Source organism: Pantherophis guttatus, chromosome 1, assembly GCF_059756535.1.
Source record: "Pantherophis guttatus breed Tessera chromosome 1, ASM5975653v1, whole genome shotgun sequence".
Lineage (NCBI taxonomy): Eukaryota > Metazoa > Chordata > Lepidosauria > Squamata > Colubridae > Pantherophis > Pantherophis guttatus.
Window position 1 is genome coordinate 130311632 of NC_142063.1, and position 24608 is coordinate 130336239.

Sequence of the window (24608 nt, forward strand, 5' to 3'; positions counted from 1 at the left end):
GGGCCACATGCACAGGCCAGATCTAAGCACCCCGCAGGCCGGATCCAGCCCTCAGGCCTTGAGTTTGACACCCCTGCTCTAACATATAATAGTCTTAACTGCTTTTTACCTAGGATACATACAATAGTTGTCTCTTATGAGCTTAGTTTTAATTCCCCAGTAAAATCTTGTACAGATAGTCCTCAACTTACAACAGTTGATTTAATGACCATTCAAAGTTACAATGACACTGACAAAAGTGACTGATGACTGTTTTTCACATTCATGACTTTTGCAGCATCCCCATGGTCATGTGATCAAAATTCAGATGTTTGGCAACTGGTTGATACTTATGACCGTTGCTGTGTCCCAAGGTCATGTGACCACCTTTTGCGACCTTCTGACGAGTCAAGTCAATGGGGAAGCCAGATTCACTTAACAACCTGGTTACTAACTTATCAACTACGGCAAGAAAGATCGTAAAATGGGGCAAAACTCAATAAATGTCTCATTTGACAACAGAAATGATGGGCTCAATTGTGGTCGTAAGTCGAGGACTACCTGTACTTGGAAGCGAGGTTGTATAAATACTGCCAAAAATTCTCATTACTTTTTTCCTAGCCTCTACTATAAACATAATCCAGGTGGTGGATTATGGAAGTCATGTAAAACCCCATACATGGGGAAATGACATAATGTGTCATCTATTGTATATCTCTGTTCTGACAGCTTAAAGGAAGGTGGACTATTTACAGGTAGTCCTCGATTTACAACAGTTCATTTAGTGACCGTTCTAAATTACATCATCACTGAAAAAAATTGATTTATGACCGTTTTTCACACGATCATGGTCACATGATCAAAATTCAGACGTTTTGTCCACTGACTCGAGATCATGTGATCCCCTTTTGCAACCTCCTGACAAGCAAAGTCAAAGATTCATTTAACCACCGTGTTACTAAGTTAACAGCTGCAGTGATTCACTTAACAATGGTGGCAAGAAAGGTTGTAAAATGGGGCAAAACTCACTTAACAAATGTTTCACTTAGTGACATAAATTTTGGGCTCAATTCTGGTCATAACTTGAGGACTACCTGTATACCATCCTGATAGATTCTGTTCAGGATACTTGAACCAAAGACTGATGATCAGGATAGGTAATTGCTGTTCTATTAGTTAATTATATTTTAAGAAATAATCTTCACACCCGTATATAAAATGTACATAAAGACAATGTGATTAGTCATTATGACCAGATTAAGATATCATGAACTGTCAGTAAAAAAATTTTCAGGAAGAAGCTTTCACAATTCTATTATTATTTCAATGGGTAAACATGGAATGAACAAACCTAATTTTATTGGTGAATAAATAGGCTTAGATGATTTTTTTTTAAATTGAAAATATACCTGCAGATTTCTCTAGCAATAACTTAGAGCTTAGCTTCTTAATAACAAAGACATCTCTCAAAAATATTGGATATCCTTTTGGAACGCTCTTCTCAATAAAAGTTTTGCCAACTTCCAATAACTTGATACCTGTCAGATACATTCAATTATGAGTCCAAAATTTCTTTTGTAGCTTCAGGATGACTGAGCCGATATTCATCACTTCATGGCTCTCATTGGGTTGTTGTTGTTTTTTTTAAAAAAAGTTTCTCTCTACCCTCTTGAAAATACATCTGCGGGCTCTTCAGGTTCAACACTGCATTAGTGAGTCTTCTCTTTGGACACCAACATCTTTAGAACTAATCATCAAATTGGCTGTTTGAAAAACAGTAATGGTTTGATAAAATGGTCTTTAATATCCCTGAGAAAATTAGTGGAGCAGGTAAGGTGCAGAAATGTGGCATTACCAGCAAAATGTTTGCATAGTTAGCTTCAGAGGGTGCACATGAATGGACAGAAATAATTGTTACGGGTGAGGAAGTCACTTTCCTCCTCCATTGATGGTTTTCACTAAGGGGTTATGGAGTTCTTTCAAACCTTAAGCTTCCATTTTTTTTAATTGTCAAGTACTACTGCAATTTTGGGGGGAAAGTGGGGGGAAACTGCTTTTATTTTGTAGATAATCATGCTGCAATTATAACCTTTCCTTCCCTCAAGGGCAAGCTATAATTTGGAGTAAAAAAAGACAGGCTTGCATTAAGCGAAATTCTTTCTATATTTTCATAATATATATAAAAAGGAAAGCAATTGTCCCTTTAAATGGGAGTATAACAAAAATTCAGAGATGTGGATTTTCTTACCTAGCAAAAATTGTAAAAAACATGGGAGGCTAATCATAATTCACATTTAAGTTTGCAACTATTACTATGCATTGATTTTTTTTCTTTAAAGTTCCTTTTTGCTTCATGATGACCGCAGTTATGAGTGGAAACGAGCCACATCAGTTTCCTATCTTGTCCCAAGAAACTGGGGACAAGAAGCTTTGGCAACCAGTACAATCAACTCTTTAATTACCTTTTATCATTTCTTTTGTTTCTGAGTTAGAAGAATAATCTGAATACAGGAGAACACAAAGCAAACATGGAAATTGTGTTTGCTAAGAGATAAAGGCAGAAAGCATACAGGAGATAGCATCAGTGCACGGAAATGTTAAAAAGGAGAATTTTCCTACAAAAATGTGTTTGCAAATTTATCACCAAAATGTTTGTGTGTGAGTGAGCAAGCAAGCGTAAAGCCTGTATCAGAGGCTACAGTGGTAGAAAATAAGATTATAGAAATATGATGTCTAAAACAATTAGCATGAGAGGGCAAGGTTTGCACGAGGGTGAGGAATATTTAAACATTTTTTTGTTAAAACCATCTTGTTGTAAATGTTGAGGCATTACTTTATGGAAAAGTGTAAAAAATGAATAGATAGAATAGAATTCTTTATTGGCCAAGTGTGTTTGGATACACAAGGAATTTGTCTTGGTGCATACGCTCTCAGTGTACATAAAAGAAAAGATACATTCGTCAAGAATCGTAAGGTACAACACTTAATGATAGTCATAGGGAAACAGTCAATATAAATTGTAAGGATACAAGCAACAAAGTTACAGTCATACAGTCATAAGTGGGAGGAGATGGGTGGTGGGAACGATGAGAAGATTAATAGTAGTGCAGACTTAGTAAATAGTTTGACAGTGTTGAGGGAATTATTTGTTTAGCAGAGTGATGGCGTTCAGGAAAAAACTGTTGTGTCTAGTTGTTCTGGTGTGCAGTGTTCTATAGCGTCGTTTTAAGGGTAGGAGTTGAAACAGTTTATGTCCAGGATGCGAAGGGTCTGTAAATATTTTCACAGCCCTCTTTTTGAAGTTTTCTTTCTTGCAGTGTATTGATTAATATTGACAGCTGAAGCTTGGGAATAAAGTAGGCTGCAGAAGCGCCTCGAGCAAAACAATTTCACTATTGTTACAGCCTCTCATGAAAATATTCAGATTGTTTATGTGCTGTGGTAGATGCCCTACTTAATAGGGCTAATTCCATCTAAAAGCTAAAACATGAAACACTTCAGATAGTAGCTTTTCACATTGTAAGTAACTAGCCTTTATGGCCGATTTTCTCACAAAGTCTATAAAGATATCTCCCACACAATAATGGACCCTTTCTGTAGTTAAGAGTGCCAAAATTATCCCCCCCCCCCAGAAAAACATTTTAAATGCTGTAAATGAGCTTCATAATTCTTTCTTGTGCAATTTATTTATTTGAAAGTAAGGCAGCTTATAAAGCTGAACAACCCTAGCTGGTAGTTGTTTTGTCCCGTTGCTTATTATGAAACTAGCGTTATCTAATTTATGAAATCGTCACTACACCAGGCAGTCAATATATTGTCTATCTGTGCCATTTCATCTTGACTGCAATAGCTTTTTAATGCCTGCATGTGACATTTCTAGGGAATAGGCCTGGATTGTACCAGATTATTTATCACTATTGGGAGCCACAGCAAGGCAATTCTTATTTTAAAAATTCCCACGTGATCCTATTTTGATCACCTGCTTTTAACTGGCTTACAAAGTCCAATTTCGTTGTCAAGGTTCTCTGAATGGGAGACAATTCCTCAAGAAACTCAGAGTGGTTAGTGTTTCAACATCTTTCATCTTTATGAGACAAGCCTTGAGTGTGGGATAGTATATGCTATTAAGTAACCTTAAGATTGATAACAGGAAAAGTGCACAGGAAACTTTACCTCTCTGGCTAATGTTTATCGTTGTTTATAGGTTCCTATAAAGCTACACCTAATGCACAAAAGACAAGCAAAAATCCTATTTGTACAGCTCTGTATACATTAGATCGATGTTTCTCAACCTTGGCAATTTGAAGAAGTGTGGACTTCAACTCCCAGAATTCCCTGGCTGAAGATGTGAAGTTTACACATCTTCAAGCTGCAGAGATTCACATTAATCCAGATCTTCCCCCCCCCCCTTGGAACAAAGAAAACACTTTACTGCCTGCCCACACTTACATACTACATTTACACAATCAGATGTGCAATAAAATAAAATAAATAAATCCACAGAACAGCGCATCTAGAAGTCACCTTATTAAAATGGAAAATGGTGAACCTTTATATGCAGTTCTTAAATAGTAATAAAAATTTCACAAACTGGCTATAAGCAGTGTTACGATTGCCTGGCCAAAATTATTCATTGGAAACTTTGCCAGAGGTTTGGATTTGAATGTAGTAAAAACTACTGGGACCATCAAGTTGAGATTTTGAAAATTGAATGGGTTAAGATCTTATGGGACCCTAAGATCCAAATACACAGGCATTTTGTTCATAATATGCTTTGTAGAGCAGTCATTGAAAAGAAGAAAATTTGGTTCAGTGATGTTGCTATACTGGATGATGCTAGAATTAAGGATTGGAAATTGGAAAAAAAATATGAAGTATCAGGACTTGAATGCTTATAGAAAAAGAAATCTATTGTTATACAATCATGATTAGAGCCCTTGGAGCTATAGCTAAAGGACTCCCTCAATATCTGGAAATTTTGTATTTATTGAACCTGAACATCCTAATTTTACAAAAACAAAACAAAACAAAACAAAAACCTGGCTTGGAAATGCCTCTGTTCTTAAGATACCATTTTAACAATTCTTAGGTCTTTGCTTAGGACTTGAATTATTTTAGTCACACAGTCTTGGTCTGTGAATCTAACTATATATTACTCATAATAATATATTTAATTTTTATTGTGCCAAATTCCCAGCAACTCATGAAAACAGCTCTTCCTCTAAGCATAACTGCCAGTTTTCCAGTGTTGTGCTATTGCAGCAATTTCAAAAGGCAAATTCTTCCAAATAAGCCAGCTATGTAAGGTATAAATGCATTTGCAACAGAGGTGGAAGCGCTTGTAAGAGATTTAAGAAAGCATCTGCAGATCAGAACTGGTAACTTTGAATGCATAGCCCACACACCAATTCAACATTGGCTATCTTTCTGACTGTAACCGTTTAACTCACACAAAGTTCAAGCTTTCCCAATTTATTTATTACTTTCAAAGTATGATTTTTATATAATCGCAATATAATATTTTTTTCTGCTTCAAACTTTACTATTTACAAAGCGTCATTCTGAAGGCATCACTAGATCTGAGAAGACAAAACATTTCAGGTGTAAGTGTGATCCTAGTAGCCAAACTTTTGAGTTACAAATAAGATCATCCCATTAAAACTCTTTACAGTAGAAAAATCATTAAAAAAAAAAACCAATACATAGTTTATAGTCAAATTCCAGAATATGCCCAATATTTCAAACAGCTTGTAGAAGAAAACTAAAAAGAACCATGTAATATACTATACACTGTGATCATGGGATCTGCTTTTGGAAGATTTCTAGGCAACCAGAAAGCTCTGATTACATTGGTACCTGCACTGCAAAGAAGCTATGAATTAGCTTATACCATCTGGAGTACAGGATCAGATCCCATTGTCTACAACTATTCATGGAACAGCTGGGGAAACAACATACAGGATTCTTCCACGTTAGGATAATGATTAGAATGGACCGGATCATGTTGAAATATTGAGCTTTAATTTGAAATATTCTGTCCCCAAATGAATAAGATTGTACATTGGTTGAAAGGTAATGACAGCCATTTCAGTCAACACGGAATAAAGCAATTCAGCGGGAAAACTGTCTGTTGTCAGATTTTTTCTTGTTAATATGCTTGAAGATTTTGGCTTTCTGAACATTCTTTGCCTTCTGGTAGCCAAAGCTGCCGCCTCCGCCTCTTTTTTGCAGTCTCTTTCCGTGACTGCTGTTTACATCTGAAGATTATGTTAAGGAATGTAGGCTCAAAAAAAAGTGCACTGGATAATAGCCAAGCGTTCAAAAAGCATGTCGCCAAAAGTGGAAGGTGCCCTAATTTCCATAATAAATTTGCAATTTATTCCTAACTATAGATAGACTTGCCTGCTTATTATTGGTCTTAGCTTTTCTGTTGGTTTTCCTATAGGCAGCTACCTCAGTTAACTCTCTTTTTTTGGTACCATCATTAAATGTGGGAACGAACTGCTGACCTCTAGAGCACGGGTGTCAAACTCGATCGTGTCACATGACATATCGTGATGTATCGAGATGTTTTTTGCCTTTGTGGAACCGGAATGGCCGTGGCCTGCACGTGATGCATCTGGCCTGTGGGCCGCCAGTTTGACAGGCTGTGTTTTAGAGGCTGACACAAGTCTTTCACTTAAGCACAACATTAGTTTGCTGGCAACACATCAGTAGTTCAAAAGAGGACAAAGAAGTAGTTGATTCAAGACCAGCTTTCCTTAACTACGGAACTTTCCAGATACATTAGATTTCTGCTCCCATCGTTCACTGTCAGCTTGTATCAAAAGGTTTTTAGATGTTTAAGCAGCCCCCTCCCCACAACAGGTACGAAAATACGGTAGTTAACATGTAAGATCACTACAAAAACAGCATTCAAACATCACAACAAATGATATGTTAATGACACAAATGAGCAAACATGCATCCAAAGCTTGTTTTTCCTCACATCTAACCATGACAGGAAAAAAACAAATCTTATAGTTTACTGATATCTCACTAACTTTTAAATGATTTATTAATATCAACAACTGCCACCAACCCATTCAAGCAAGCACATTATTGGATGAGGGGAAAAAATGGAAACGGAGAGAAAGAGGGATGAAAAGTAATTTAACTTGTAATGAAAGGATACTGAGATCAACAAATGGCGGGACCTTGAAGCCAAAGGACAAAGCAACCTTGATCAAATCCAAGCTATGAACATTGTAGATCTGCTTCAAAGAGTGGGAATCATAAGCTCTTATATAGGCTTTGTATGCTTCTTGGGCTGATTTGTGAAGGAAGTAGTTCTTCTCAATCAATTTTTCCAGCTGAAAATTTATAAATAAAGAGGCATAAAGAACTGTATTTTGTACTTCATAGTCATGAATAATTTATAGGTAGCTGACATTTACCCAAACAGAAAAATATGTGTATGTTTGCATTGCACTCCACTCTAAAATTTATGGTACTGAAATATATCTTGTGGCTTTATGGATATAGAATAATATTTTTTGTTATTATTTCAAATATCAGATTAGCTACTATCGGTATACCAAGATCATAGTTGGGAAAAGACCACTGCTCAACTATAAAGTACTTGATTTGCATTACATTACAAGCCATTACAGATAATTGTAAGCATCTTACTATAAAGCAACTTACTTTAGTTGCTTGCATTAAAACATTCTCATCTCAAGCTTTCCCGCTTACTAAAGCAATCACAATATATTGCCACAACTTGATTCTTCTCCATGGGTACATGCAACATCCTAGAAGTGGACTTTTAAAATATATAATTAGAATTGGCCTTGCTCTCATTTTCTTTGCCATCCCTCCTATATCCTACCTGCATCCCTGAGAATTGTCCCCCCGTCCCGCCAAAAAAAAACTTTCTAAAAAAATCACAAATCCAAATGCTTATATATACATTCATCTGTACTCTGTTTAAGGATCAGTTCTTATAACCAGAGTACATAATTTGGGTATCTTGTGTCAAAGCTGCACAGATGGCAATGTTAGAAAAGCAGTCAATTCTTGTTCATTCTTAACAAGAAATTTTGTACTGCACCTGATTTAATCAGATGTTTGGAACTGTACTATCACATTTCACAAGAATATCAAAATAAAACCACTATGAATCTTTTGTTGTTTTTTGCATCATTGAACTGCTTCTGAGTACTTTATTAGCTATGCAAATGAAAAAAAAAAAGCAAGTTTTAAAAATATTCATAGTATAGTCTATATTTACCTGAGATTGAATGTCAGAAATTTTAGACCAAGAAAATTCAAATTCACTTAATGGCACCTAAAAATATAAAGATAAGTTCTCAACAAAAATTCTACATAATGAATGTAATATCTACACAAGATATTAAGAATATAATACATTTCAACACACCTAAACTTAGACCATCTAACTCTGGAAATGTAAACATTGGCTGGATGTACACATATTGCTAAACTAGATTTTTTTAAATTCCTACCATGTTTCTCCAAAAAGAAGGCCGGGTCTTATTTTCTTTTGACCCCTGAAAAAACGGCTAGGCCTTCTTTTTTGGAGGATTCTAATTATTGACTCCCCTCAAGGGTACTGAATAGAGGGAGGTTTCTTTGTTTCTAAAAAAGACAGAAGATGGCCATTTTGGCATTATAGATAGCTAGTCCTCTTTGTCCTAGGTACTAGCAACCATATGATACCTGAATCCACAACCACAGCATCCAATTAGTACAACTACTTATTCTGAGGTAATTTGGATTAAAACTGCTCCATTCTTTTATATTCCATATTACATAGTTCTGCTATGCCAGCTGCCCTGCATTTCTAGTGAAGTTATATTATTAAGTATTAAACATGAAGAAACTCATATTACTGAGAAAAAAAAAAAGACTAATCACTGCAGCTACCAGTACAATGCTACAGTACTCCATAGCAACTTACCCTGGCTTGCTTGAGGTAACGCAGGAATCCCAGTTCTTCTGGCCGTAAAATGAGCAGGGCATGCCCCCTTCCATTGATTCCACGGGCTGTTCTCCCAACACGATGAATATATTCCTTTCATTAATGGGAAGTAATAAGAGTATAAACTAACATTTTGGTTTCATGTTGATAATCATGAAAGCATGGCACGGAAGGTCATGCCAATTTATCCAAAGTCCCCTATTGTAAAGTCCCCTATACTTTACAAATTGCATACTAATAAAGCAAACATACTAATAAAGCAAAGCCTGGAGGTTTTAAATCAGCAGACTCATTTTGAATGTATTTATTTTTGACTGGCAGCATTTGCTTCAACAATAGCTAAATTCAGGAGTCGGCTAAGGCACTCTAGCATCCCCAGAACCTATCACTAATATGAGTTCATTCTCTTGTTTTCCTTAAAGCCATTGCCACTTACCCACATAGCTGCCTATCCAGGCACCCAACTGCAATGGCTCAACCCTTGGACCGACACTGAACTTATTTACAAAGCTAAAACAGGGTGTCCAAGATACAAAGGGGATACAAAAGTAATAAATAAAATAAATAAATAAAAATAGGAATATGTTAAATTCAGCTTTGCTGGAGTTAATTAAAAATAAACTATCCCAGACAACTCTAATTTCTGATTTTAACATTACACATACAATTCACATTTATGCATATTTAAAATATATGATTTTTGAGAATATGCAATACCTTTGGGTCGTCAGGTGGGTCATATTGAACTATCCAGTCAACCTCTGGAATGTCCAGCCCGCGAGCAGCTACATCTGTGCATAAGAGTATTCCAGAATCCGCATTGCAGAACTGGAAAAATGTGGTTGTGCGTTTAGTTTGTTTCTGCTTACCCTAGGAAAAAAAGACATGCAAGATAAGGAAGTGGTAAGCAACTGGGGAAAAAAAATTAACTAAAACTGCCATACCAACCAATGGCAACAGGAAAAGGTTGCTACTGAGATTTATTGGTTGCATGAGACAACATCCCAACTCCCATCATTCTGTTGTAGTAGTTTTGTGCTTTGGTTTGTTTTAAAGCAGGGGGGAAAAATCAACCCAAAATGTCTAAGTTCTTGTCTGAGAAAAGGGCGAAACTACATTTTACATACCTCTAAGGTATATTAGCAGTCTATCTTTCACCATATTTGTAATTCCTTCCACAGAGGTAATACCCAGATTTCCATAAAAATGGCTTAGAGTTCATTTATGAAACTAAAAATGTGCAAACAAAAATCTTTTTATGCTAATACATATGGAATCAATGGATGTTTCTGTTCTTCTACACACGGTACAGTAGAAGCAAATGTCATATACCAACTGGAGCCACTTAAAATAGTTTGCTGACAGCAAACACTGTTCTAACAAACAACTTCAACCTTGCTGACAGAACCCCGTTTTTCAGATAAGCACTTTAAAGACAGCTTTAAGAGAAAGATGCTCCAGATGGCATTTAAAGGTTAATTTATGACTCCGCTGCTGAAATCTTGCTGAGAATCTGACACTGTTGTTATGCACCCCAACCTTCATAAAGGCCACTTGCTATTTGCAATAACCTCAAAGCAGCCTGCATTATTCAAGCTTGAAAGACAGTTTGAGACACCCAACTAAGGCACAAAAGTGGATCTTCACTGCAACACAAGAGCAGAAGAAAAGCCTCTGGATTTACAATGCCCTAGAGCTCTCATAAATCTAAGAACAGAAATCGGTCAACACTGACATTTAGCTGGTCAAAAATAAAATTGGTAAATTAGTTGACCGTAAGATGGTTAAAGTGCTTATAAAGTTACTACAATGAAAGGGTTGGAGATCACAAAGGTTCCTGGAGAAGAAACAGTCCCTTCCATCCCAAAGGTTCTTTTTCAGGAGGCAACTGGACTTCGTTGGTTTTTGTTTTTGTTTTGAAGACGTTTCGCTTCTCACCTGAGAAGCTTCTTCAGCTCTGACAGGACACTGGAATACAAATCCTTCCATTCCCCACTGTCCTGTCAGAGCTGAAGAAGCTTCTTGGATGAGAAGTGAAACTTCTTCAAAAGAAAAAAAAAGAAAAGAACACCCACCCACCCACCCCAAAGACAGTCCAGTTGCCTCCTGAAAAAGAACCTATGACCTGGATGAATGAGAATCTCTACAGACTCCCTTCCATCAGAAGATGGGGCTTTTGATTCAATGGAGGAGATTTATTTCAGTCAATCTCCTCAGCTATGCAATAGCCTGAAAATCTGTTCTGGAGAATGGGGGGAAACCAGCACTAAGCGTCATATAAAAAATTAGCAAATAAAAGGTATCCTGGTGGTGTTGAAAACTCTGAATTCAACCCAACGTAAGAGAAGCATTTTAGAACTGAGAAACTCTGGATTATAATCCAGATGCTGAATTACTGTAATATACAGTATAGCGTGCAAAAAAGTCTTAAGCCACCATTAGATTTGTTGTTGTAGCAAAGTTTTTCTGACCACATTTGTAATTATTTTTCGATCTTGCATACCACATCTTGAATATTCAGTTTGTTTGTTGATTTCCCTCTGAGAGTGGCCTTGCTGATGCAAAAGTATGATCTTATGTCTGTCAAATTCTGTAATCTCTGGCATTTTGACTGGAACGATGTGACTGAAAGTTGGTCTTATTAGTAAGCTTCCAATGAATTACACTCGTACAACATACGCATGCAGTGTATGTAATGGTCAAGCAGGTCTTGCACAAATCTGGTGTAATTTTTTTTTTTTGCACAGCAGTCAATTTGGCTTGAAATAGTAGGATATACAAGCTGTTAAACAATGACAGTACTGACAGTTCCCCATTTCGGTTTATGGGGGCCAGGTGTCTGCTGTTATTCAACTGTAAGAAGAAGTCACATTTCATACAGGTAGTCCTCGACATGCAACCACAATTGAGCCCAGAATTTATGTTGCTAAGTGAGAAATTTGTTAATTGGGTTTCGTCTCATTTGATGACTTTTCTTGCCACATCTGTTAAGTGAATCAGTGTTGTTAAATTAGCCACAGGGTTGTTAAGTGAATCTGGCTTCCCCATTGATTTTGCTTATCAGAAGGTTGCAAAAGGGGATCACATGACCCCGGGATGCTGCGACCATCATCAATACAAACCAATTGTCAAGCATCTGAATGTAAATCACAGGACCATGGGGATGCTGCAATGGTCATAAATCACTTTTTTTATATATATAGTGTCATTATACATTTGCTCCAATAACAAATCTAATGGTGGCCTAAGACTTTTGCACAGTACTATAGGTGTGTGTACATCAATTTATCCAAATCATGAATACTTACATGAATAGCCAATACCGGCAGATCAATGTAGTTAAGAAGTTCATAGTGGTATTTCACGGACATACATGAAGAGAAGAACACCATTAACTTCTTCTTCCGATTCTTCTTCAGGAAAGTGAACAGCAGGAGGAATCTCTTTTCTGAAGGGCATATCACATACCCCTGTAATGGTTTGAAAAGTATTATTTTTTAAATATATGACTTCCCAAACCACTATTTCTAATGACTTCAAAATGAAGATGCAAAGTATACGTTTTAATTTAACTACCTATATAACAGGCAACAATTTATTGATGAAGGAATGTGAAAATCCAGAAATATGAGTATATAGTCAGCAGTTATCAATCAAGCCTGATAAAGAATTCATGAAGATTTTGAATGAGAAATTAATAGAATGTGAAGAAATAGAGTTAGAAACACAGGGGGAAAAATATCCGTGTGCTTGGATACAAATCTCAAAATGGGAAAGAAAGGGCCAAGGAAGAAAATCCCAAAGAAAGAAGTGAATTAAATGTTACAAGTACTATTGAATTAGATGTTAAGAGTAATATGCTTTGCCAAGATATCTGTTCTTAAATTACCTGTTCAAGACCTTCTACAGTTGCTGTCTCTTTATTGTCATCAACCCCAACATACAATGGCTCCTTTTTTAGAGAAATCCTTGCCAGATCTTCAACTTTACGGGTTTGTGTAGCAGAGAACAGCATGGTTTGCCTACGCTCTGGCAGGGAAAGGGATGAAATTAAACATACATGTTTTTTTCATACTTTGACAAGGTAACAAATTAGAACTATCCAGCTGATAGAATCCCCCCCTCACTATTGTGAGAATAGTATCTCACAAGCTTTTACTATAAAAAATTGAAGAAACAAAATGGCAGTGTTATACATACATATATAGCCACTCATCTAAATCTTTATAAATCTGTTTTTTCAAGCCATCCTAATTTTTTTTTCAAGCTGTCCTAAATTTGGATCATCCTAAATTTTTTCAAGCTATCCTACATTGGGAGTAATGTCTACTGAATGGAAATGGATTTTCTTTAGTAAATATGCATAATATAGCACTGTAAAACCAAACATTCAAGATCTACGTAGCTTGTAGATCTTTACAAACACTTTAAGAGTGCTTAAAGTGAATTGTAGGCATTAGTACAGCAGACACAAGAACAGGATTTACAAAAGTGGAAATAGGACTACTGCATAAGTTTTTAAGTATCACAAAATACAGATAGCATAAATATCTGACTTACTTGGTAGAAGCTTTATGATCTGTTTCATTTCTTCTTCAAACCCAACTTCTAAAATTCTATCAGCTTCATCAATTACCAGACACTGCAGGTTCTTATACATAAATCCTGGAGTATTCTAAAACACATCCAACAATGGTGTCAACTACACACATGGAAAAAACAGAGGACGTGTATTAGGCAATACTATCCGTTTTTACCTGCAGATGGTCCAGAAGCCTTCCTGGAGTTGCGACAATGATGTTTATGCCATTTCCAAGTTTTTGTACCTCAACTGATCTATTACTTCCCCCCATTATCAAGCCATAGGTGTGGACATGATGAGTCATCAGTTCTTTGAGAACACCGTAAGTCTGCATGGCAAGTTCTCGGGTCGGTGAGAGTATGAGGACACCGGTTCCTAAAATGAAGAATGGAAACAGAGATGTATAGAGTTTCTAATTGATAATGGCAAACCTATGTTTGCCTATCATCTTACTGCAATCTAAACCAGGGGTCTCCAACCTTGGCAACTTTAAGCCTGGAGGACTTCAATTCCCAGAATTCCCCAGCCAACAAAGCTGGCTGGGAAATTCTGGGAGTTGAAGTCCGCCAGACTTAAAGTTGCCAAGCTTGGAGACCTCTGGTTTAAACAATCTAAACTCTTGGCAGCAAAAAAACAAAAAATAAAAACAAATTCCCATCCCCACCTCCACCCCCACACAAAGAATACAGCTAATCCTTTACTTACAGCAGTTTATTTAGTGCTGTTTGAAGTTACAACGGCACTGAAAAATGTGGTTTAGGGCCATTTTTCACACTTATGACCATTGCAGCACCCCCCCCCATGGTCACATGATTTACATTTGGATGCTTGACAACTAGTTCATATTTATGACGTTAACGTGTCCCAGGGTCATGTGATTACCTTTTGCAACCTTCTGACAAGCAAAGACAATGGCAAAGCCAGATTCACGTAACGACCGTGTTACTAATTTAACAACTTCAATGATTCACTTAACAAATGTGGCAAGAAAAGCTGTAAAATGGGGCAAAACTCACTTAACAATATAAATTTTGGACTCAATTGTGATCTTAAGTTGGGGACTACCTGTAATATAAACCCAAAATAATTTTAAAACCAGCTAACAACAGATGATGTCATACATCAAATGTCCTTCATAAGAGTTCCATTGTCAACTAATTCTGGAAAGTGGACAATGTCGGCGCCAATTGAACCTCCAAGGGGAAGCCACTCCAGCAGGCTAGACCTACTATGGCAAAACAACTCTCCTGAGATTCAGCCCAGCTAATTGGTCAGAGTGGCCAGATGGTAATTCTACAAGACACACTTTACTCGAAGAAAATTAGGAGAGATGGGCTTCTGGATGATAACCTGCTGACACAATAAGAGAGAATTACATACACTTTGCCTCTCATATTGCCACAGAGTTGGCCCAAACCTGGGCACATTAGCTGTGCTTAGTCAGATTCAGTCTTCATTGCCTTCCACTTGTATACCAGGCATTGCTTCTGCCACTTCATCTCCCATCTTCCATAAACCAAGGGATCACCCAGACTGCCCAATAGTCAGGAGCAATTTTGTCAGGGGCCTAAGACACTGTTTCTTGGCAGTGATGGATCAAACTCTCGACTCAACCTCTACTCATGTCAGGGAAACACTTAGGAAAATCATTTGGATCCATAAAGTGCCTAAGGTGGACCAAATGAATGGGTCAAGCCCTGCAGAGGGAGCAGGGCGCAGTCAACTGCATTTGGACCAGGAAGCGACCTGACCGTGACATATAAAATACAATAATACTGTATTCTCAATATCCCGATTGCTAACTCCTCAGAGATAAAAAAACAAGTTTTAACATGGGCCTACCTACAAATTTGGAGCTTAAATTTCCCGGGACCACAAAATTCATGGCTGCCGCCATGGAGGCTATAATCTCTTAAGTCTACTAGAACAAACCCCTTCCAAAACCACTAAGTAAAGAGGAAGATGATCAAGCTGGTGACTAGAGAGTCCAGGGAAGGATCCCATTCAGCAAAGAGGACTGATACACCAAAAGGACCCAAACTTGTAATTTGGCTCAACCTAACACATAGCATCTCATGCTCGGCCACCTCAGGAACAGTGATAAGAGATCAATACCACTTTTTCTTCCTCAGCTTCGGCAAGTTTTGAAGAGGGTAATACCTCTGCCCTCACTCAGTTGAAGTAAGTAATACACATCAGGGCTCCCTGCTCATTTTAGACAACAGATCTCACCAAAATGGGACAACCAAATTAGAAAAGTCAATTGCCATCAAATTAGAGACCTCTTTTCCCCTGGAAATGATTACTTGGCCCTTCTACACCACATTTATCTTCAAGATTTCAAATGAAATTTCAAAAAAAAAAATTCTTACCATTTCGAGGCATAAATTTTAACTTGTAGATAAGTTCTATGGCTGGAATGAGAAATGCAAGAGTTTTGCCACTGCCAGTTTTTGCAGCTGCTAAAATATCTCTGCCATGTAGAATAATTACAAAAAGAAAAGACAAAAAAAGAACGTATAAGTGATTTGGAAATTAACATTTTTATTTAAAAAGTAGCAACATTAATATGAATTTAAAATTAATTCATACTTAATAAATAAGGCTGATTAACTGGATGCTATAACTCCAAGACAACAATTTTAATCACTACGGCTTTCTGCCTGTCAATAATCCGTGACAGAAATTCATTTCTTTTGCCCTTCTCTTTAAAAATGTCATTTCTTACCTGCCTTCCAAAAGCGGTTTAATACTTTTATGCTGAATTTCTGTCATGTGTGTAAATCCCATGTCTGCTATCCCTTTCAACGTGTTCTCACTGACAAGGTCATTAAGAGACTCAAAGGAAGTATCCTCAAAAGCACCTAAAGAGACAAGCAAAGTCAGACTTATTTAATTGCTCCTAATCAATCACTATAGATAACAAAAAAGTTAATTGTATTAAAATAGAACAGAGTTTAAGTATGCCTAGTTTAAAACAATTGAGAGCCAATTTGGTGTAGTGGTTAAGACATCAGATTGGAAACCATGACTTCTCTTCCCATCTTAACCATGAAAGAGCATCCATCTGAGGTGACTTTGGGCCAGTGATTCTCCTCTCAGTTCTACCCATCTCATAGGGTTGTTGTTGTAGAAAAAAATAGGAGCAGAAAGGTTTGTTTGATATGTTTGCCACCTTGGCTTATTTGTAAATAAATCAACTTATAAATTTACAAATGAACGAACAAACAAACAAATAAATGTCAAGCGGAAGGAAGGAATGGAAATATTAGGTCATCAAACCATTTAAGGCTGAGCCAAATTTAGCCACTCTATTTTGGAAAAATTGTACTGCTTAGATTTTTTATAACCAATGCATTCCCATATACATCACATCCCTCAATAAAATCACCACAGTTTTTCAATAAATATTCCTACATTTATTTAAATCATCCTTGAAATCCATTGATTTTGTATCTATTTGTTTGGATTACAGCCCATCATCCATCACAAGAAAATACTCAAAGCTGTTAATTACTACATTTTTTCCTTAATGTAGTATCCTTAATATTCTAATCACTAGGAAGGAATGGATGTTTTTAGTACAAGTTTTATGTTACTCACAAGCCAGTGAACTAACAATTAAAATGAATAAATATTTAACCAAGGCCAACGGCTTGGCCTCTAAGTTCAATAAAAATAAAGAGATTCCAGGTTCAGTATCCTGCATCCCATTCCTATATATTTCTAAATTCCACTGGGTTTGATAAGACTTATTCCATGCATTTATGATGTAATGTAGATATGTCAACATACAAAATCTAAGAAACAGAATGGGGAAAACTTGCCTGTTAAACCCAGAGGCAAGACAGGTCCATCAGCATCATCGGACGCTTCTTCTTCAGTCAGACCTTCAGCATTTTCTTCTTCTTCTTCTTCGAGATTCCCAGGTAAAGTCCCTTGTGTTTCAAGATCTTCTTCGTCAATTTTTGCTTTTTTACCACCTGCATACAACAAAACCAATTTTTATTTTTTTAAAATATATTTTTTATTATTTACATATAGATATATTGAATGCAGTGTAATTGTCCTGGCATTCCACTTGCCATGAAACAATGGTAAAAATAAAATAACATACATACTATTTTAAACAGTGCTAGTGTTGTAGTTATTTCTGCCCATCATATTCTAGAATGTCAACTTATCTATCATTCTAATACCTACATTCTAATAAATACATAGTATCTCTTTTCCATGTTCACATAACCAATTTTCATTATCAATAATTATCTGAAGATGAAGCAGTAATCTCTTGGTAAACTTGGAAGATTTGTTTCTCTTGCCATGTACATGTACACATCCAAACTAGACTGTGTTGTTTCTCTGGATCATATATGTGGATACATGCATAATTCTGTATGTATGTATGTATGTATGTATGTATGATGTTTATATTTATATTAGAGGTGGAGACCCTTTGAGAACTGTATACAATATAATTTCATTTTAATGTATGATGATTAGTGTACATTCAATAAAGCTATTCCATTCCATTCCATTCCATTCCATTCCATTCCATTCCATTCCATTCCATTCCATTCTCTCCACTGAAAGTTAAACCCACTCAAAATGCAGATTTTTAATTTTTTTATAGACATAAAGTTTTGTTTCCTTATACTGCTGCCATATACCCCTCTAAAGCGGCCATGAAATAAATAAGTAAATACTGTACAATATAAAGAGTCCGTTCTGGAAGCGGAAAAGAATGGAACTGAAAAACCAAGGAGATTATGACAGCAGTTTGAAATGGACTTAAGTTTTGTGTTGTTGAATCCGATCAGATCACATTTTATGAAACATTTTACCAGCTAGAAATGGACGGACAAGAAAAATGAGAGATACTTTCACATAAGCTTAGAGATTCCATTTTATTTAGGAAAGCTAATATAAGCTGTTCCTCATGAATGGTCTACTTCAACCTATTGCAAAGCTGAAGCTATACACTCAAGCACAGCACTTCTTTCATTATTATTGAATCTCAGCATGTACTGTTACTGGGAAAGAGCTCTAATGGATCTAATCCAGTATTTTGTGACTGGATTCCAGGCTGATATGCCTGGAATGAAAGGAATACAGGTAGTCCTCGATTTACAACAGTTCATTTAGTGACCATTCAAAGTTACAACGGCATTAAAAGTGACTTAAGACCATTTTTTACACTTAACAGCTGCTGCAGCATCCCCTTGGTCACATGATCAAAATTCCAATGGTTGGCAACTGGCTCATATTTATGACGGTTGAAGTGCCCCAGGGTCATGTGATCAGCTTTTGTGACCTTCTGACAAGCAGAGTCAATGGAGAAGCCAGATTCACTTAACAACCGTGTTACTGACTTAACAAATGCAATGATTCACTTAACAATGGTGGCAAGAAAAGTCATAAAATGGGACAAACTCACGTAACCAATGTTTCACTTAGCAGCAAAAATTACAGGTTCAATTGTGGTTGTAACCCGAGAACTACTTATAGTCCCTTTCCATTATCACATCCTAGCAACCAATATTTAAGGGATGCTGTTCATGACTCAGCAGGCAACAGTATTAGCAGCAACTTGCCATTACAGCAAATTCCACTATACTTATGCAGTATCTAACAAAAGTCTTTCTTTCTGCTGGTCTTAAATTTCCTTGCTTGCGTGGATGATATTGAACATCATTCCAGTATCATCAGAAAAAAAGAAACCCTTTTTTGTCTTCAAGTTACCTATGCCATGAATGATTATAAATACCTGTATTATGTCTTCCCGTATCTACTAAGCTAAAGAACATCAATTGTTGTAGCTTTTGTGTTTGGTACGCTCATCTATATGTATTATAATTAAAATAATAAAATACAATACATTAATAAAAAGACTATTACAATGCTATCATGGGGAGAAAAAGAACCAAGGAAATAAAATAACACTCATTTAAAAAGAAGCAAAAATAAGAGCTATCATACCATTTTCTTCACAATTTTCAATTTTCCTTTTCTTTTTCTTCTTCTTCTTCATCCCAGATTGTTTACACTCAGGTTCCTCAGCTTTTGTTACATCAGGTAATTCCCCCTCTGTCATTGCTGTTTCTGAAATGTTGGAAACTTCTTCTGAGACATTCTCCACTGCATTTTCTAATGGCATAAACAAAAAGGTCAATTATTGCTGCGCTTAAGTGCCAAAAACATATTGGAAATCTCATTCAGGCAACAAGGATCAATGAATATACCACACAGTTTATATAAGAATATCAATTAAGCCCCTGTATTCTACCGTACTTGCTAAAGAGTTTATTGAATTGAATATTAGAATAGAATAGAATAGAATAGAATAGAATAGAATAGAATAGAATAGAATAGAATTCTTTATTGGCCAAGTGTGATTGGACACACAAGGAATTTGTCTTGGTGCATATGGTCTCGGTATACATAAAAGAAAAGATACATTCGTCAAGAATCATAAGGTACAACACTTAATGATAATCATAGGGAAATCATAGTCAGTATAAATCTTAAGGATATCAGCAACAAGGTTACAGTCATACAGTTGTAAATGGGAGGAGATGGGTGATAGGAACGATCAGAAGATTAATAGTAATGCAGACTTAATAACTAGTTTGACAGTGTTGAGAGAATTATTTGTTTAGCAGAGTGATATTATTACCACTTTACTGTTTGGGCCACTAAAAAACACCTTGCTGGATCACACCCTTTTCTCATCTGATCCAGCAGGCTGTTCTCACAGTGGCCAATCAAGTTGGTAGATAGCACCACATCTCATGGTAAATTCTTAGGTTGAGTAATATACATATAAAAATACCTTTGTTGATCCTGATTCTTTTAGGATTCCATATCATTGGGTCATCTCCGGTTTTAGTATTTTGGGAAGAGGAAAACAGCTTCTCTTTGTCCACTTTACCCACATAATGCATAATTTTGTACACTTCACTTATTCGCCTCTTGTGTAAAGACTAAAAAGCCTAATGTTGCAACCTTTCTTCACAAGGAAGCTGTTCCAGCTCCTTAAGAGGTTCAACACAATTCATATGTAGGAGATTAGGAGGCAAGTCCCAAGCATGGGGCAAATGTGTCATCAGTCTGAAGTCACTCCTATAACAGACCCCAGTCCAGCCCCTGGTGAATTCCACAGACCCTTACCTAGCACCAATTTGGCTTGACCCTCAGTAGATCAGATTTTTGTGCATAGATGGCATGAGGACCCCAATTGTTTGGGGGCAATATGCTGACTCTGTAAACTGCTTAGAGAGGGCTGTAAAGCACTGTGAAGCGGTATAAGTATGTCATAAACTTTTAGTCATTTGAACTCAACTCTGGTATCAAAACTATATCATCCATGTATGAGCTGGCCTTCCTTTCCGAAGTAAAATTATCCACAAGGTTTCTTTATCTCATAGAATTAGAATAGAATTATTTATTGGCCAAGTGTGATTGGACACACAAGGAATTTGTCTTTGGTGTATATGCTCTCAGTGTACATAAGGAGAATAAAATACATTCATCAAGAATAAAAAGATACAACACTTAGTGATAGTCAAGGTTACTAATAAGCTATCAAATCGTACTAAGAAACAAATAAAAACAATACAATTGATATTGTTTTTCAATATATAGTAATAAGTGGGAAGAGATAGATACTAGTAAGGAAGAGAAGAATAATAGTAATACAGTCTTAGTAAATTATTTGACAGTGTTTGGGAATTAAATTGTTTAGCAGAATGAAGGCATTCGGGAAAAAACTGTTCTTGTGTCTAGTTGTTCTGGTGTGCAGTGCCCTATAGCGTCTTTTTGAGGGTAGAAGTTGAAACAATTTATGTCCAGGATGTGAGGGGTCTGTAGATATTTTCACAGCTCTCTTTTTGACTCCTGCAGTATACCGGTTCTCAATGGAAGGCAGGTTGGTAGCAATTGTTTTTTCTGCAGTTTTAATTATCCTCTGAAGTCTGTGTCTTGTCTTGTTTGGTTGCAGAGCCAAACCAGACAGTTATAGAGGTGCAGATGACAGAATCAATCATTCCTCTGTAGTAAACATACCACCCCTTCACCCCATCCAGGCAACTTCTTTGCAAACGATTGATAGGGTGGGTTGCAGGTACACTGGTACCGTTTTGTGTCAAACAATTGTTGAGAAGCACAACTGAACCCAAGCTGCCTAATTCTGACATTATACCCACCCGCATTTTCGGGAGCCCAAGAGGCAATCGAGTCTGCCCTGAAAAAAGCATGCCACCAGCTTCCTTCCACACCCGGGGTGGGGGGGGGGAGAATGGGACTAAATGGCACTCGAAGAGAGAAAGAGACGATGATGATGATGATAGTAACGGAGTTGGAAGGGTCCTTGGAGGTCATCTAGTCCAACCCCTAGACCTAATACTAGGGATTCGAACCGCCGAACTGCCGACCTTTCTGATCGACAAGCTCAGCGTCTTAGCCACTGAGCCACCTAGCAGGCTATATACTTATGATGACGACGATGACCTTACCCAGCGTTTCTCCCGCAGGCGATGCTCCCGCGGCCAAGCTTTGATCGGCGGCTCCTTGCCGGGCCAAATTGCGCTGACGGATCTTGCGGTTGCGCTTTTCCAGCTTCTTGCGCAGAAGCCGCATCGGAAGCTTCCCGGTATTCGCCGCCATCCTTCCGCAACAGCTCAGACCGGAGAGCACACGTGCGCCAGAGGAAGGGAGGGAGGGAGGAGAAAGAGGACGTAACCGGATGTGACAGCCGGAGATGTTCCAACACGGCCTCACGGCCAAATGTCGCCCTTGTAGCGACTCCTAGAGGCTTGGAGGTATGATTGATCCTCTCTTGCAATGTACGCGTATTTTCAAACACGTATTTCGGAAGGCGCGATCTTTAAACCAAGTACAAAATGTAAGCATGGTGCAAAATACAATGGGCTTGTTAAGGGCGTTTGTACGAATAAATTACCTGTGTCTCTATCCAAGATGCCTGCCTGCCTGCCTGCGAAAATTTGTTTGGAGCCCAAGCGAGGTTGGGCAAAGAAACTTCTCTATAAACAAAGATGCATGCATATTTCTATTTTGTTTAATTTCTAGAATAAATGTTTAAATAAATAAACAAATAAACGTTTCAAATAAATGTTTCTAAAATAAATGTTTCAAAAGCTGAAGTTAAACCAAAGGATTTCCAACAGATCATCCTGTTACATTTTAGGCTACTTTTTTATTTTTGGCCTCTCCTAATTCTATTTTTCTTAATTCTCTCTTTGTTTTGCATATACTTTCCGGTGTCCTACAGATATAATTTGCTGTTTCTAACTCCCCACTGGCTGTATAATCCACGGTTCTCCCTGGTAAATTGAGGAGAAGGAATTAATCCCTTTATTAGAGAGATTTTCCTTTTAGTTTATTTTTGTTTGTCACACAGCCAGATGTTTAGACTGAATTTGGCATTTTTTTTGTCCACCTATCTAAAAATTATTATTTTTATGCTTTTTTTTTTTTTAAATAATTGCGGGCTTGTGGTTTTGTGCTTATCCCAAGCATGATTAAACTCGGTTACTGATGTCACTGCTGCAAATTGGTTCCAAGTTTCCCCTACTCTTTCTTTGAAGTAATATTTTCTAATAATACTTTTGAACTTTCCCTCCTGCCCCTGTGTTTTTGATTTTTGTCTCATAATAAAGATACTGCCTTCTAGAACCTTATTCACATCCTTAATATACTTAAGGTTTCAATTTTGTCCCCCCTCCCCTTTCCCTCCTATCCTCCAGGCTGTACATAGTCAGTTCGTCCAAACTCTGCTGATATGTTTTGTTCCTCAGACTTTGCACCATTTTTGTTGCCCATCTGTGGACTCTTTCAGTCTTACCAATATCTTTTTTTAAATGAGGTCTTCACTATTGAACACTGTATTCTAAATGAGGTCGGACTAAAAACCGTAACCGAACTACGACCACAATTGAGCCCAACGTTTATGTTGCTAAGTGAAACATTTCTTAAGTGAATTTCCCCCCATTTTACAACTTTTCTTGCCACCATTGTTAAGTGAATCATTGCATTTGTTAAGTTAGTAATACGGTTGTAACGTGAATGTGGCTTCCCCACTAACTTTGCTCGTCAGAAGCTCGCGAAAGCTGATCACATGACCCCTGGACACTGCAGCCGTCATAAATATGAACCAGTTGCCAAGCATCTCAATTTTGATCGTGTGACCATAGGGATGCTGCAGTGGTCATAAGTGAAAAACGGTCATAAGTCACTTTTTCAGAGCCATTGTAACTTGTAAAGGTTACTAAATGAACTGTTGTAAATCGAGTACAACCTGTACATCTGGATTAGGACCTCCTTTCCCTGCTGTTTATCCCTCTAGTGATGCAACTCAGAATTTTGTTTGCCTTTACAGCTGCCTGGCCACACTTTGTTCATTTTGTAGTCATCTGCTATGAGAACACTTAAATCCTTTTCTTTGTTGTTCTTCTTCTCACTGGATATTTATTTATTTATTTATTTATTTATTTATTTATTTATTTATTTATTTATTTATTTATTTATAATATATTTAGACTTATATGCCGCCCCTTTTCCGAGAGGACTCAGGGCGGTTCACAACAATAAAACAGAAAAATAAAACAAAAACTCCGGGTTAAAATTACATATAAAATCCCTAAATCAATTAAAATCCATTTAAAAAACCTCCATCAGTCCAGGCCGGCCAGGCGAAATAGCGACGTTTTTAGTTCGCGGTGGGAAGAGTGAAGGTCGGGGGCCATCCGGAGCTCCAGGGGGAGCTGATTCCAGAGGGTAGGTGCACCCACAGAGAAGGCCCGCTCCCTAGGGGTTGCCAGCTGACACTGTCTGGCCAACGGCACCCCAAGTAAGCCCTCTCTGTGGGAACGCACCGGGCGATGGGGAGCTGTTGCTGGCCACAGAAGGTCCACCAAATAAGAGCCTAAGCCATGTAGGGCTTTATAGGTAATCACCAGCACCTTGAATCTCACACGGAGGGCAACCGGTAACCAATGCAGGTCACGCAGGACGGGTGTAACATGAGAGCGTCGGGACACTCCCATC

General features: G+C 37.4%; 1 protein-coding gene across 1 annotated transcript; it reads right to left on the reverse strand.

Moving 5' to 3' along the window:
- Positions 1-5435: 5435 nt before the first annotated feature.
- DDX18 (DEAD-box helicase 18) lies at positions 5436-22285 on the reverse strand. Its single transcript, XM_034423754.3, has 14 exons — positions 22058-22285; positions 19524-19691; positions 17372-17527; positions 16273-16408; positions 15917-16017; positions 13720-13919; positions 13523-13637; positions 12852-12991; positions 12271-12432; positions 9680-9832; positions 8942-9055; positions 8252-8308; positions 7154-7331; positions 5436-6236 (listed from the first exon to the last, which is right to left on the reverse strand). The coding sequence occupies exons 1-14, from the start codon at positions 22206-22208 to the stop codon at positions 6091-6093; spliced, it is 1977 nt and encodes a 658-aa protein (XP_034279645.2). The 5' UTR covers positions 22209-22285; the 3' UTR covers positions 5436-6090.
- Between the last annotated feature and the right edge of the window lie 2323 nt (positions 22286-24608).

Coding starts and splice junctions, on each gene's coding strand:
- DDX18 (XM_034423754.3), bottom strand. CDS start 22,208: ATGGCGGCGAATACCGGGAAGCTTCCGATGCGGCTTCTGCGCAAGAAG. Junction 12,992..13,522: donor GATCATAAAGCTTCTACCAA/GTAAGTCAGATA, acceptor TTTCCCTGCCAG/AGCGTAGGCAAACCATGCTG. Junction 9,056..9,679: donor ACCCACCTGACGACCCAAAG/GTATTGCATATT, acceptor CATTAATGAAAG/GAATATATTCATCGTGTTGG.